The sequence below is a fragment of the Gobio gobio genome, assembly GCF_949357685.1.
Source record: "Gobio gobio genome assembly, chromosome: 24".
Lineage (NCBI taxonomy): Eukaryota > Metazoa > Chordata > Actinopteri > Cypriniformes > Gobionidae > Gobio > Gobio gobio.
In genome coordinates, this window is record NC_137120.1 from 38,065,909 (window position 1) to 38,081,738 (window position 15,830).

Here is a 15,830-nt window from a genome sequence, read left to right on the forward strand (position 1 = left end):
AAGTTTAAGGATTAGATGTAGATTTTAAAAAATGGTATTTGTTGCAGACAAATATGAGAATATTATATAAAGATTTGAGACGCAATCTGTTATAAGCGTTGCGTGTAAATTCGTAATGCTAGAACTGGAGCGTGTCAGCGAGCGCTGTCCACATGTGTGGTGCTGAAATCTGCTCTACAGCCCACCTCTCTCTCTCTCTCTCTCTCTCTCTCTCTCTCTCTCTCTCTCTCTCTCTCTCTCTCTCTCTCTCTCTCTCTCTCTCTCTCAAAACTCAACTGCTTTCCACAGATCGTATCATTCGGCTTACAGCGCGCAACCTCTCCACGCTGTGTCTGCGCCTCCAAAAGTCTCATCCTGACCTCACTATCTTCTTGACTTCTGCTGGACATGTACAGCTCGGAATATGACTCAGATCTGAAGACATCACGACAACCCCGCTGAAGAAAAAAAGAACTTGGGTGTGCGTAGAGTCTCGTGGGAAGAGCCTATATGTCTTTAAGAGGAACTATGGGGGGGAGTGTCTCGTTCGATTCATCACTGGACTGACTAGCCGACCAGCCGCCGGACCCGATCCCGAACCGGACCCGAACTGGCTTTTTGGAGCTATATTTTACACTGGCTGGGAATATAGTGCAACTTGGATACGCGTTATTGTGCTTTTGGAGAGATGATGGTGGTGGTGCACGCGTTCGCGCTCCTGTGCGCGCTGCGAAGCACGCTGGCCGCGAATAACTGTGAGTGTATTTACATACATTATCTTCAATTATATATATATATATATATATTTAAAAAAAAATTATGTACAGTTTTTTTTAAATAATATAAATATACCCCACAAAAAATATAGCCTATATATTTGTACATTGGATTTTAGAGTATTTAAAACTTAAACATGTCAAATAACAGCGTTTAATATATGAATAGTATATCATGCTAAATGTTATATTTTATGTGGGCATATATAGGCTATCTGGTGCGTGCTCCAAAACTACTATATTTTTAATTTGCAACAATTACTTTCTAGCTTATTAGTAAATGCATAGTTTTTTCTCTCGAGTCATATTACTAAAGTTTCACGTTGGATGCGCGAAACTCTATACATTCACATTTTGGAAGCTTTTTATATCTGTCATAATGATGATATACATGCATTGTGTTTTTAAAAGCTTCTGTATGTATGAATGGTATTTATGCATTTCTGTTGGCAACGAGTTGAATGAAATGCATGTTTAAGTAATGAGGGAGAAACAGCAACAGTCCAAAGACTCTTGACTTTTGTGAAATCCAGAAGACAAATACACGCCTTAAAGTGATTTACGGGTATGCAATGAAGCACCTTAAGACCTATAAATAAGTTATTCAATAAATCAATGATATATTGATGAGTAAAATCTAAATACAGACTGACTTCTGTGGTCCACTTTAGTGAGATGCGACCTCTAGGAGGCGCTGTTTCCCCGTATAGATCAAACCTGGGATGCCATTGGCATCCAAATGAATCATAGCGCCATATTCAAGGGCCTTACACATACCATCAGTGGCACTTATGAAGATTTATGTCATTCGTAGGAGGACATTACTCGAAAGAAAAGTTTGGCTTGGGGATAATGGTAGTCGTACTTTGACTATCGCTAAATTTAAAACCAAGTGCGTATTATTTTAGAAATATCTCTTATTTATGATTCATATTTAATGTATCTAATGGTTTGATTTAAGAAAAGCTCGCACAAATAGAAATAGAGCAGGCTGAGCGACACTTGGCAAAACTTCTTTCAGCGCTTGAGTCATAAATCTGTTGAATTGAGACTTCTCTCCGAGGAAGATTTGTTACCTTAGACTCTGGTGTAGCGCTTGTGGTTGTCCAACATGAATATGCAAATCCCTCACGGTTCATTTGCATATGTGTCTAAACATAACATCCATATAGAACTTGGCAGGTTGGAATCCAGGCCATGTGTGTGGATAGCGACCGGTGCCTTGACGGTTCATTTAACGTTAGATTAAGTGCACTGGTATTATTTAATATATGTTACCCTGGACAACAAAACCAGTCATTAGGGTCAATTTTTTTAAAATTGAGATTTATACATCATCAAAGCTGAATAAATATGAAAATAATATGAGATAATATGCAGAGATAATATGAAAATCTGGAATCTGAGGGTGCAAAAAAATCTAAATATTGAGAAAATCTGCCTTTAAAGTTGTCCAAATGAAGTCCTTAGCAATGCATATTACTACTAATGTACATTTTTGATATATGTATGGTAAATGGACAAAATATCTTCACGGAACATGATCTTTACTTAATATCCTAATGATTTTTGGCATAAAAGATCATTTCGATAATTTGGACCCATACAATGTATTGTTGGCTGTTGGCACAAATATACCCGTGACACTTATGACTGGTTTTGTGCTCCAGGGTCACATATATTTAAATATATAAATACATATTTTATCAATAAAATGTCAATGCGCATACTCTATTTTTTTTGTATTTAATTTAATTTAATACATATTAAATGTATTTAATATATGGTGGCAACATTGAAATGTTATATATATTTGTATATATATTTGTATATATTATATTAATATTAATGTTATATTTTAAATATTTAAAAAAATCTGTTGTTAAGCATGAGCAGTTTGCAGATTATATATATATATATAGCCTATATACATACATACATACATACATACATAAATATATACATATAATTTATTTAATACTTAATGTTATATATATATATATATATATATAAAATGAAATATAATTAAATAAAAGAATACACATTTACTTTATTTTTTAATGTTTTTTAATGTTTTTTTTTTTAATCCCCCATTATGTTTGAATGGCTCTACATGTTTGTGGAAAACCATTTGATCTGCGTTATTCAGGATGATTTGAAAATTGCGAAAGTCCAAGTGGCGAATCAAATTCCTCTTCATTTTTTTAATCTCGACTTTGATTGATTTGTTCGACTGTCTGATCTGTAGCAACTACAAACTCAAAAGCACGTCACTCTTGACTGGAAATGGCTTCATGTTTGCGGCATAATTAGTAGCGCCTTTCTGGCCAAATAAATATTAGTGTTAGATAATAATTATAGATTAGAGATATAACAGAAGGCTGCAGGACGTTGCAGGCACGAAACCATCTGTGGTTAAGTGCGAGCAGTTTGCTGATATTAATAACTTCACTAACCGTACCGTTCTCATAACCCATTAGGTTGCACAAATTATAATTACCAAACTCTTCATACGACAGATTGCAAATGGATAAAAGTGAGTCTCGTAATGAAATGCATAACTGGAACTGGGCCTGGAAACCGCCGGAAATAACAACGCCTCCGTATACTTTATTTACTGTGTTATTTGTGAGTAAGATTTGGAGATATGTATTCTTGTGAGGTGGCAACATTACAGTCTATTAACTGTAATGAGGGGAAAGTGTCTTTGAGAGAGTCTGTAGTTGGTGGCCTAGATTTCCTCTCCGCTTTGATCGAACATGCCTGACAGCGTTCAGCCGAAAAAGTCAATTACTCCTTTTAATTACCTGATCTGAAAGGTCCAGACTCTGAAAAATCAGCTGGGACCTAATTCTGCTCTTAAATCGTTAATGTAAAGAGGTCGTGGAGTTGCGGCTGGTGCTTCAGGACTCAAATGTTGTGTTCGTCATGGTGGCTGGAATCAAATATTGACGTTGCGACGAAAACCATTGTGCATAAACTGTTTTTGCTCTTGTAACCCTGTGTGTCCTTGATGAATTTATGCCAAAATTATGTTGAGATTGAGTCCCTACACTCTAAAAAATGCCAAGTTGTGTTGAAAATGGACTAACACAGCAATTGGGTTGTTTTAACCCAGCGGTTGGGTTAAATGTTTGCTTAAAACAACCCAATCACTGAGTTAGTCCATTTTCAACCCAACTTGGGTTATTTTTAACCCAGCATTTTTTAGAGTGTACTGTATATTTGATGTCAACAGTGTTGGTATAATGCATTACTGTACTTTAATTACTTTTCCCCTGAAAAAGTAAAGTAATGGATTACTTTTTCTGTAATTTAATAAGTTACTTCTGATGTAACTGCGTTAAATACTGTCTACACTCTAAAAAATGCTAGGTTAAAAATAACCCAAATTGTGTTGAAAATGGACTAACCCAGCAATTGGGTTGTTTTAACCCAGCGGTTGAGTTAAATGTTTGCTTAAAACAACCCAATCGCTGGGTTAGTCCATTTTCAACCCAACTTGGGTTATTTATAACCCAGCATTTTTTCGAGTGTAGACTATAGAACAATTCTATATAAAACAATAGTGGATTAAAAATGTATCACAATGTAACATCTAGTGTTAAAATGTATGTTTGTAATGTAACCTTACCCCATTTGGAAAGTAATTAAGTATTTACACTGTTGAACATTGAATTATTAACTAGTAATTCATTTTTTTTTTTTAGAGTAACTTACCCAACACTGGAAGTCAATAACAATAAACAGTAAAGTTTTCGGTAACACTTTTTCCATGGTCCACTTTAGACATTCTGTAAACCCTAACGCTCAATAATGAATTGGTTTGAGTAAAGCCAACTCAAATTAAACAAATTAGTTAAATCAAATGATTTTTAATGAGTATTTATTTAGAACTTTCTTTTTTCTTTTGAGTTCACAGAACGGACACATTTTAAGTAATCTGAGTTGTTTTATTGTTTTGAGTTTTACACTGCAAAAAATTATCTTCTTATTTAGTATTTTTTCTTGTTTCCAGTCTAAATATCTAAAAATACTTAAATCAAGATGCATTTACTAGAGAAGTAAAATGACAGAAGATATTTTTTCTTGTTTTCTGGGGGGAAAAATCTAAATGAAGTGAGTTTTTGCTTAAAACATGCTAAATTATCTGCCAATGGGGTGAGAAAAATTATCTTATTTCTAAAAAAAACAAGATTTCAATCAGAAACAAGATTATTTTTCTCACCCCATTGGCAGATCATTTTGCTTATTTTAAGCAAAAACTCACTAAAAAAAATATCTTATGTCATTTTACTTCTCTAGTAAATGCATCTTGATTTAAGACTAGAAACAAGACAAAATTACTAAGTAAGAAGAGCATTTTTTGCAGTGTAGACAAACCTAAATTTAACTGAAACTGGGTAGGGATTTCCATTTCCCAGCATGCTTTGCTATGACACTCCAAAGGGCGAATAAATGCTACATTTTTTTTTTTTTTTGGTGCAAGATTAATGTTACGTTAGAGATTTATAGTGTTTAATGTGTTAAACGCTAGTGTTGTAGTGTTTAACACAGTAGTGTTTTGTTTTGCTAGTTTCGGTTATGTTGGATTTTAGGGTTACCATCATGGTGACGAGTGGAGCATGAGCTTAGTTTCAATGTAAACCCGAATACATTGCCTCACATTTTTTTAAGTTAAGAAGTTTAAAGTTTAAGTAAGCAGAACTTGCTGATTTTTATTCTGTACATTTTATTTGCTTTGAACTTGAAATTTTGAGTAAGCTAATTCATACATTTAACATATCATGTAATCTCACATTTTTAGTATTGGAAACTTAACTAGCTAATTCAATACATGCCACCTTGCTAATTCTCTTTGGTAGCATTAGCATAGCATAGCACTTGCTGAATGAGGACAGCAATATAGCAAATTTAACATATATCTGTTCTCAAACTACATTCATGCTACAAAAAAAATCATAGAAACTCTTCTAAACAAGAATAAGAAAACATAAAACACAACTAAATCTCCAATTTAACGTTAATCTTGCACAAAAAACAAACATAATAAAAACACTTAATTTTGGCATTTACTGTCCCTTTTGAGTGTCATGGCAAAGCATGCTGGGATATAGAAATCCCAGCCCAGTTTCGGTTCAATTTAGGTTTGTCTAAATTAAAAGAAACAAGTTCATAAAACTCAAAACAATGAAGCAGTTCAGATTACTTAAAATGTGTCAGTTCTGTGAACTCAAAAGAAAAGAAAGTTCTAAATACTCATTAAAATTCATTTGACTGAACTAATTTGTTTAATTTGAGTTGGCTTTACTCAAACCAATTCATTATTTTGAGCGTTAGGGTTTACAGAATGTCTAAAGTGGACCATTGAAAAAGTGTTACCAAAAACTTTACTGTTTATTGTTATTGACTTCCAGTGTTAGGTAAGTTACTCTAAAAAAGTAATTAATTACTAGTTAATAATTCAATGTTCAGCAGTGTAATTAGATTACTTTACTAATTACTTTCCAAATGGGGTAAGGTTACATTACAAACATACATTTTAACACTAGATGTTACATTTTGATACATTTTATATCCACTATTGTTTTATATAGAATTGTTCACTGTAAACCCGAATAAGTTCCCAGAACTCAAAAAATGGAGGCAATCGATTGCCTCAAATTTTTTAAGTTGGATAACTTAAAAGTCACAATTTTCCAGAACTTAAAAGGTTGGATTACCTGCTACTTGTACCTTTTGATAACAGTTAAATTAAAGTGCTCATTTAGCTCAACTCAAATATTTGCAGTTAATATGACTTTCAGATTTCTGTTAAGGCAACTCAATTATTTTCAGTTATTATAACAAAGTTTTAAGTTTTCACAGAACTTTAAGAAATAAGTACACAACCACACCATTTTATGTTAACAAAATGTTTTATTGCTTTGTGTTGTCATTGCTTTAAGTACCGTTAGTCAAATATGTTGAGTTTGTTTACTTAAAAACGTGACTCAAACTTAACATTTTGAGGCAATTGATATCCAGCACGGTTTTAATCAGAAAAGCTGAATAAGTTATAAAATAGATTGTATGTTAAGTACTTTGACCTCCTGAGAGATTTACTCACACACATACATCAAGAATCAGCCTATGAATCTCAACCATGGTAACACGCTTCATGCCGCAATGCATTATGGGAGCCATGGATGAGTTTCGCATGATGCACCCAGAATGCATTGCGGCATGAATCTTGTCACCATTGTTGAGATTCATAGGCTGATTCTTGATGTATGTGTGTGAGTAAATCTCGCAGGAGTTAGAAGTGCTTATTGTGTGATGTGTTAAACCGGAGAACAAAACTTATGTACACGTTTTAAAAAATCGTTTAGTTTATAGGCTACATTAAACAGATGACAATATAAATACTATAAATAAATAAAATAAATAAATTTTGTCTTCCACTAATGCATTTCAGTTTGCCCCAATTAAATTGTTTTAATAGGCTATGGTTGTAATTTATTTGTTATGATGGATTTTACTTATTTGGTGAAGCACTTTGAGATTTTATTGTATTTTAGCATGTGCTATATAAATTAAGTTTATTTTTAAATCATCTCTATTTGAAACAACAGAAATAACAGGACTTCATCATTCTTAGCATGTAATTACTTAATTCTATTAAGTTGTACTGAATTTATGTTTTTAAGTTATGTTTACTTATTCACAAAAAAGTTCCATTTAATCAAAAAATATTAGTTGAAATTACTCAAAAGGAAGACCATGTTACACCAACTTGAAATAATTAAGTTAGTAGAACTTTTTCTAAAACTTTGAGCATACACTACTTAATCTATTTAATTAACATGAACATTCGGGTTTACAGTGTATAGTCTATACAGTATTTAACGCACTCAAAAGAAAAAGAAATTTGTAAATACTCATAAAAGTTCATTTGATTGAACAAATTAGTTTAATTTAATTTGTGACTACTCAAACCAATTCATTATTTTATTTTATTTCAAGTTAACATATTTGTGTTTACGGCGAAGTAACTTTGCAACTACATGTCAACTAGCAGTCATTAGAGTATTAGTAGATTGTCTGCTTAATATCACTTTATTTTGATGCTCCCCCAACAGACATTTTACGGACCATAAGTAACTTTGTAAGTACGTGTCAACTTATTCTACTAACCCTAACCTAACAGTCTACTAATACTCTATTGGGAGTTCGCTGACATAGTTGCAAAGTTACTTAGTAGAATTTCAAGAGTGGACTATCGACATAAAGTGTAGTAAAGTATTATTTTCTTTGTAATATGTTTTTTAAAAAATTGGGCTATGCTAACTACACTACTGTAAACAAAAATCTTGAATTTTAGTAGACTAAACTTAATTGACTTTGTTTATTAATTTCATATGTCAAGTTTATCTGAACTGAAGAAGTTCTCTTTACTTTTGGGAGTAAGTAAAACTTTAAAATGGCCATTCAAAAATGGAACAAAATATGAGCTGAGATTTTTTTTTTGGAGGGGTTGCGACCCACCATTTGAGAACCGCTTTGAAGGACAAATTCACTTAGAAATGCGTTGAATGTGTTTAGTTGGTATTAATTATGATGAAGAAGGAAAACTAGCTGGTTCACGGACAGACAGGGCGTTTCTTCTGGCCTTGTAACTCTTAAACGTCTCTCTCCCCTTGTCTAGGAAAGAAAACCGCAGCGCTTGCACTGTACAGTAGATCATTGTCTAACTCAATAATTGCCTCGATCTTGTCAGCACATGTGTCAGCTGTAATTTCGGCCCCAAACAAGAGGTGGATCCATAGCCGTTGTGAAAGCCTGACCTTAGAAGTTAAAGACAAACAACCCCCCCTCCACCCCACCTACAAACTCGCAAATGGCCTTTATCCCGTGTACCTCTGTCTGATTTTCACTGCCGGTGAGTGTTTATCACGACCGCGCCATTGGGTATTTTAAGACGTTTTATAAATGCCAGAAAATCTATTCTGAAAGATGCGTGGGTTTAAAAAAAAAACAACAGAAAATGAGGAGAAGATGAAGGGAAAAAAAGGAAAATATTCTTAGCCGATCTGTGAGATCCGGGGAACGTCTTGGTTTTTAATAAGCGGCAAATTCTGAAACTGTAATCAAAAGATAAGTAATCGAGTTTGAATTCCTCTTCAGGGTCCCCCAAAGGTTTGGGTGCAGTACATGAAAACTGCTGGTACTAGTAAAATAACAAGATATTGAGTATATAAACAAGTGCTGTTTCAAATTCCAATGGTACAAACCCCATGTTGACAAACAGCTGCTTTAAAATGTTGCGGAAATTCTGTTTCTTGGAACCAGAGTATCAGTCTCAAGGTTCCAAGTTTTGGGACATATTCCTAGCCTGGATGCCAGCCGAACTTAGCCCCGCCCACAACATTTGAGGTCGGGAAGTTTGGTCTGGACTTGGTCCGTTGTGGAGCAACTATGCTCGAACCAGAGCTGTTCGGACCAATCAAATTGTCAGGGCGGGCTTTATACGATGATGGACAGATGATCAACAGTAATGTAAGCATCCACGTCACCAAAGAGCTTCTGTTGAGAACTTTTTTAATAACAATCTCATTTGTGCAATCTAAAATTTTAATCTGATTGGTTGGCGCGGTGTGATTGTGTGCAAATGTTTTTAAGTTTTAATTTAAAAAAAATCTATTTACCGAACTTAAAGGTAAAAATGTAAAAACAAATTACACATTTTCTGACAGATATTTTGCAGGAGAATGTTTTGTGTGTAAATAAATACGTAGCTTGTACATAATCTTAAGTCGAAATCTGATTGGTTGGCGCAGTGTGACTTCCTGAAGTACGCAAAATTCCGATACATTAGGATTTATTCAAATTGTCAAATTGTGTGAATGCTTTTTTAAAGTTTGTATTAAAAAAAAAATTGCAGTTAAGTTAAAATGTAACAAAAAATTGTACACAAATTTCTTTGGCGCAGTGTGACTTCCTGAAGTACGCAAAATTCCGATCACATTAAAGGGATAGTTCACCCAAAAACGAAAAGTTTTTCTGCTTACCCCTAAGGCATCCAAGATGTAGGTGTCTTCGTTTCTTCAGTAGAACACAAATTAAGATTTTTAACTCCAACCGTTGCTGTGTGTCACTCATATAATGCTTGTCAATGGGGTCGAATTCTATTAGAGTAAAAAAAACATGGACAGACAACTTCAAATTAAACCCTGCGGGAGAAAGTGAAATCTGATTGGTTGGTGCAGTGTGACTTCCTGTTTTTTTTTTTTTTTTTTCATTTTTAAGTTGTATTTAAAAAAAAATTCAGTTAAGTTAAATGTAAAAAATAATGTACACAAATTTCTTTGGCGCAGTGTGACTTCCTGAAGTACGCAAAATTCCAATCACGTTAAGCTTCATTGGCTAATCGCCTGTTTGCATGAATTTGCATGTAAAATTGTGTGAATGTTTTTTTTTAAGTTTGTATTCAAAAAAATGTTGCAGTTAAGTTAAAATGTTAAAAAAAATGTACAAAAACATTTTGAGTGCAAATAAAAACGTAACTTTTACGCAATTAAAACTGATATCCGATTGGTTGGCGCAGTGTGAATTCTTGAAGTACGCAACATTCATGTTAAGCTTAATTCGCTAATCGTCCGTTTGCATGAGTTTGTGTGTAAAATTGTGTGAATGTTTTTAAGTTTGTATTTAACAATTTGCAATTTACAGAACTTAAAAGTGAAAACTTAAAAAAGTACATAACATTTTCTGATAGATATTTTGCAGGAGAACGTTTTGTGTGCATATAAATACGTAATTTTTACGCAATTAAAACTGATATCTGATTGGCTGGCGCAGTGTGACTTCCTGAAGTACGCAAAATTCATGTTAAGCTTCATTCGCTCATCATCCGTTTACATGAGTTTGCGTGTAAAATTGTGTGAATATTTTTAAGTTTGTATTTAAAAATTCGCAATTTACAGAACTTAAAAGTGAAGTTACCTTTCTGATACCTTTTTTCTAGGAGAAAGTTATGTGCACAAATAATTATGTGAGTCCCAAAGTTTCTACACATTTTTCTGTTTTTCGTTTTGTTTTCTTTATAATCGTTCATACAGAGTGTTATATTTGAATGAAAGATTTGAATGAAATATTTGATTGAATTTCTCCCATGCCAATCTATAATCATATTCTGTCAGGTCCACTATAGTCAAAAAACACAATAGACAAACATTTAGTACAATTTTTTAATTGCATATTTTGTAAAGATTTAGATTTGGCGGTATGGCTCTGTTCTAAATTCCCCATCCTTTCATGAGCTCCATGAAAAGCCAAGACAGGGAACAGCAGCAGATTCTGGGGACGACCTCCCATTTAACTGGGAGGGCAGAGCAAATCCCCCATTTAGAACAGAGCATGCATCAATGACAACAGAATGACATGATAGCAATTTAAGGAGGAGCTGGGGAGGAGGTGGGTTGCAAAGCAGCGTGCAGCAGAAGCGTCCAAGCAGGCAGATTGAAGTGAAGCTATGCTTAAGTAAGCCGCCCTGTTTGAGAGAAGCCAATTGAGAGCATAAGATCAGCTGAAACAGATCAGCTGAAAGAGGGGCGGAGTTAGAATTTCCCAATCAGCTGATAGCGGAGCTTGACTACGTGGCCTGCCAGAACTAATGCTGGCGCTTGATTTGTTCCGAATATAAGACCATGTTTTTTTTTTCTAAGAAATACATCTGAAAAAATGGGTTCATCTTATTTTCATGGTCTAGGCTTTTACATGTCAATAATACACCCGCAACAAGCTTTATTTTTAAATATGATCGTTTGTACATTTTACCAGTATTTACCATACTTTCAATACTTTAAAAAATGTAAATATGAAAACTATGCAGTATGATTATTTTCAAATAAAAGCATTTTTTTTTCCAGAAAGCCCTTTTTCCAATACGTATATGTTGAAAAAAAAAGGGGGGGGGGTCATCTTATATTTGGAGCAATACGTTATTATCGTATAATCGACACTGTAAAAAAATATCGAACGAAAGATTATGGAAGTATGTTTTACAAGAAAATATTTCAGTCTTTCTACTTCAAAATGTCACATTTCATTCAATTTCATGTTATTTGCCGTTTCGTTGTAATTATTAGTTTTTTTTACAAATGACTTTTTTTTCCAGTGTAGTTAGGAAAATCTATTTCACATAAGGACTGTGATTGGTCGCTTTACATGTCAATCATGTAAAGTGGGCGGTTCTAAGACCAAATTTTATACCAGTAGAAAAAAAAAGTTGCCATTGTCGTCTCTTGAAAAATCTCAATCTTCCCAGGTTTATCAATTGTATTTGGCACCTTCTCACAAAACGCACACCAGGACCCCTCAGCTGTCGGCCCTTAGAGAACCGTGAGAAGATGACTGACAGATCTAATCCATCAACATAAAAGCCGGTAATACCAAACCTGAACTCAGCTGATGTTCACTGCCGACAGTACCTAGAAAAACACGCTCCTTTAATGTATCTTCCCTTAATGAGATGCTTTTCAGTCTGTGTTAGTGGGCGTTTAGTCTGCCAAACAGATGCTCCCTAACTTCGTAAATATCATCCAAAGCACAACAAACTCTTAACAAGCTGCTAATGGCATTTCACAAATATCCAAGAAAGTTCTGCCGCCATCCCACACTCTTTATGCTACAGCACCGGAGATGTTCCCCGCTGTGATCCATGTCGAGAAAAGGTTTTGTAAACTCATCTCCATAGCTTTGATGTCCCGGGTCACGGTTGTGTATTGTTGTCAATGGCCAATCGGAGGTGTGGATAAGCTTTTTCCAAGTCTGCTGTGTTAACTGAAGGGGCAGCAACAATGAAATAACACTGGGCTATATCTGGCCACATACGTACTAAGCAGTTTCAGCTGTTAAAATATTAACGCCTAAATCTTGTCGTACTTCCAGATCCTTGTTTAAACTAGCCTATGACATTATTCTAATGTCAAGGGCATTGAAGTTGCTTTAAAATGTTCGTTTTAAACTGAAAAGTTGAAAATGAGTATTATATGACATTAATTGTTTAAAAGTTCTGTGAATAGATTGTCATTTATTAGTATTTTATCATTTAATTTTTTTATGTGTATAAAAACATTTGTTATTATTATTAACATCATTACTAATATTATTACGTCAAAAATAATTCAATATAAAAATACGGATAATATAAAAAAGAAAATACAATATACATATTTTGTCATGTTGAAATTAAAGCAAGTATTGTATAATTTGTGTACATATAGATTGTAATTGACTTTTATTATTTATTATTTGAATAAACATCCTGTATGTTGTCACGGTTTTGGGGGTTTTTTTGTGTTCAATTCGCCTACTTACACTATGACCTAAAAGTATGTACTCTTTTTGTAAAGAAAAAGTACATACTTTTGAGTGTGTAGCAGAAGAGTACGCAAGCTTTGGGACATACAACTTCTCTGTCGCTTAGTTACATACTGCCCTGTCAATCATCTTCACAGTTCAAATCCTCCACATTCAGTTTCATTTCCTACCTTTATTTCGCACTTTGATCTGCCATTCGTGGGGCTTTAATGCAGAGACTCTCCTCATGTGTTTGCAGTTTAAATATATATATATATATATATATATATATATATATATATATATATATATATATATATATATATATATATATATATATATATATATATATATATATATATATATATATATATATATATATATATATATATATATATATATATATAAATATATATGCATTTAAAAGTTAATGTCTAAACATATCAGTCCAAAAGTTCACAATGCGGCTGCAGATGAAATTTAATGTGGATAACATTGAATAAATATATTTTCGTCAGGTTAAATACTGATAATTGATCACTCAAACCCCTTTATCTAACCCTCTCTACTTAACCGTCGGACTCGCACATCCGTCATGTTTGTAGTTTTTTAACACTTTTTATCCGCATTTGTAGTTCTAATCAAATCCTCGTCCAACTCGCAATGGGTTGTGGGCAATATCAGCCGTTGGATTGTGCGTCGATCTGCACTTCGGATTCTGACCAGTAGACCATTTGGATATCTTTGGAATACTCTTTTCAACATACTACGATTTGGGACATACTAATTCTATTTTCGGATACTATTTAGGACGGATAGTATGCGAATTGGGCTGCAGCATTTTGCATTTATGCTCCTTGTCCTGTTCCTGGTTTTGTCATATGCTCCATTGTCAAGTGATTCCCTTGTCCTCATGTTATGTTCTAATTGGTTGTTTTTATCATGTGTTCATCAGTTCTGTTTTGTCATTGGTTCATTGTTTGATTTTTCACAGGTGTGTCTTGTTAGTCATCAGTCTCTGTGTATTTAAAGGAACACGTCACTATTTTTTGACTCCCCTAGAGGTAAACAGTTGAGTTTTACAGTTTTCGAATCCATTCAGCCGATCTCCGGGTCTGGCGGTAGCACTTTTAGCATAGGTTAGCATAGATCATTGAATCGGATTAGACTCATCTCGCTCAAAAAAATGACCAAAGAGTTTCGATATTTTTCCTATTTAAAACTTGACTCTTCTGTAGTTACATTGTGTACTAAGATCGACGGAAAATGAAAAGTTGTGATTTTATAGACCGATATGGCTAGGAACTATACTCTCATTCCTGCGTAATAATCATGGAACTTTGTGCTGTACCATGAGTGCAGTGACGCAATGATATTTTCAGGCACTGCGTAATATCATTGTCATTTTTGAAAAAAATGTAAATACAATAAATATTTTTTATTTTAAAATTAAAATGAGTGTTGTGTATTAATGTATATAACCACATTTGTTGTTGTTGTTATTATTATTATTAATATAATTATTATACTAGATGAAATATAAACACACACAAACATATATATATATATATATATATATTTATTTTTTCAAACATGTATTTGTGTGTATATTGTATACATTGTGTATATATAGATTGTAATTTAATTCGTATTTATAAATGTATTTATAACAATAATATTTTTTATTATGATTTTCATTCATATAGCCCTCATATTTTCTTGATAAAATGGTCAAGACCCTGAAGCAAAGACGTTTTTTTTTTTTTTTTACCTCCCATTGAAATCTCATCTCAGTGACAACAATTCAAATTCTGTGATTAATTTTCCAAAAATCGTTTATGCATCTAAGATGTACTGTTATTATAACTCTGTTCTGTAAAAATGAGTGTGGAAGTTATTTTGATCATTCCCACAGTGCAGATCGTCCACCTGAAGGACAGAGCATTATATCATTATCTGTGTTTTACTAGTTGTGTCTGATGTCGCGACTTCAATTCGTTGTCGTTGTGAAGAAAAGTTTAAATCGGTCTGAAACACGTTTGAGGTTTTTGTTCTTGAAACTCAAAAAGAGCTATTTAGCCGAGCGTTCAGGCTGCTCTTCAACAAAAATGGACGTTGATGTAAAATATAAAGCTCCAAAAAGCATCATAAAGTGGTCCATTCGTATGACTCAGACACACATCTGAGCCTTAGTTGTTATTCAATGAAAGTGTTGCTTTTTCTTGCATTGAATGCCAGAAGTGTCAATCAATCCATGCACATGCTCTCAGCATGAACTGCATTCAAACGTCTCTGAGTTTAAACCAAATCAATCAAGATCTGATTCAATTCCCAGCATAAACTCTTAAAAACAGTGTGCGTGTGGCTTGTTTTCTAACAAAAAGGCCGTAAACTGTGTAATTCTGCCATTATTTCCTCAGAAAGGACTTCTAGATTGGCATACAGGTTTAGAACAACATGACGGTATCTAAATAACGACTGTGTTTGGTTTAGGAGATTTTATGTTTAAAACTCCCAATATTCCATTCATATTCCATAATGTAATGGGCTCATCTTGCTGTCGAATGCGCAGTTAAATGGCTGACGGTAAATTACCCAGGCTTTGTTGCGCTCTTCTCGTTGTGTTCCACCTGCCGAGGTGAGTGTGGAGTGTCACAATGAAAGTGAAGAGTCTCTCTGTTTCGCTGTCAGGTTTAAATAATAGCCTCTCTTTCATTTTCCACTATTACATCA

General features: G+C 33.7%; 1 protein-coding gene across 1 annotated transcript in view; it reads left to right on the plus strand.

Annotated features, from left to right (window-relative positions):
- Positions 1 to 667: 667 nt before the first annotated feature.
- The window catches only part of cntnap5b (contactin associated protein family member 5b), a gene marked incomplete at both ends in the record, with an annotated part of 108,618 nt that continues 93,455 nt past the window's right edge, over positions 668 to 15,830 (plus strand). Inside the window, one exon of the mRNA XM_079807090.1 lies at positions 668 to 734. Coding sequence (XP_079663216.1) covers positions 668 to 734 — 67 coding nt within the window. The remainder of the gene's footprint in view (positions 735 to 15,830) is intronic.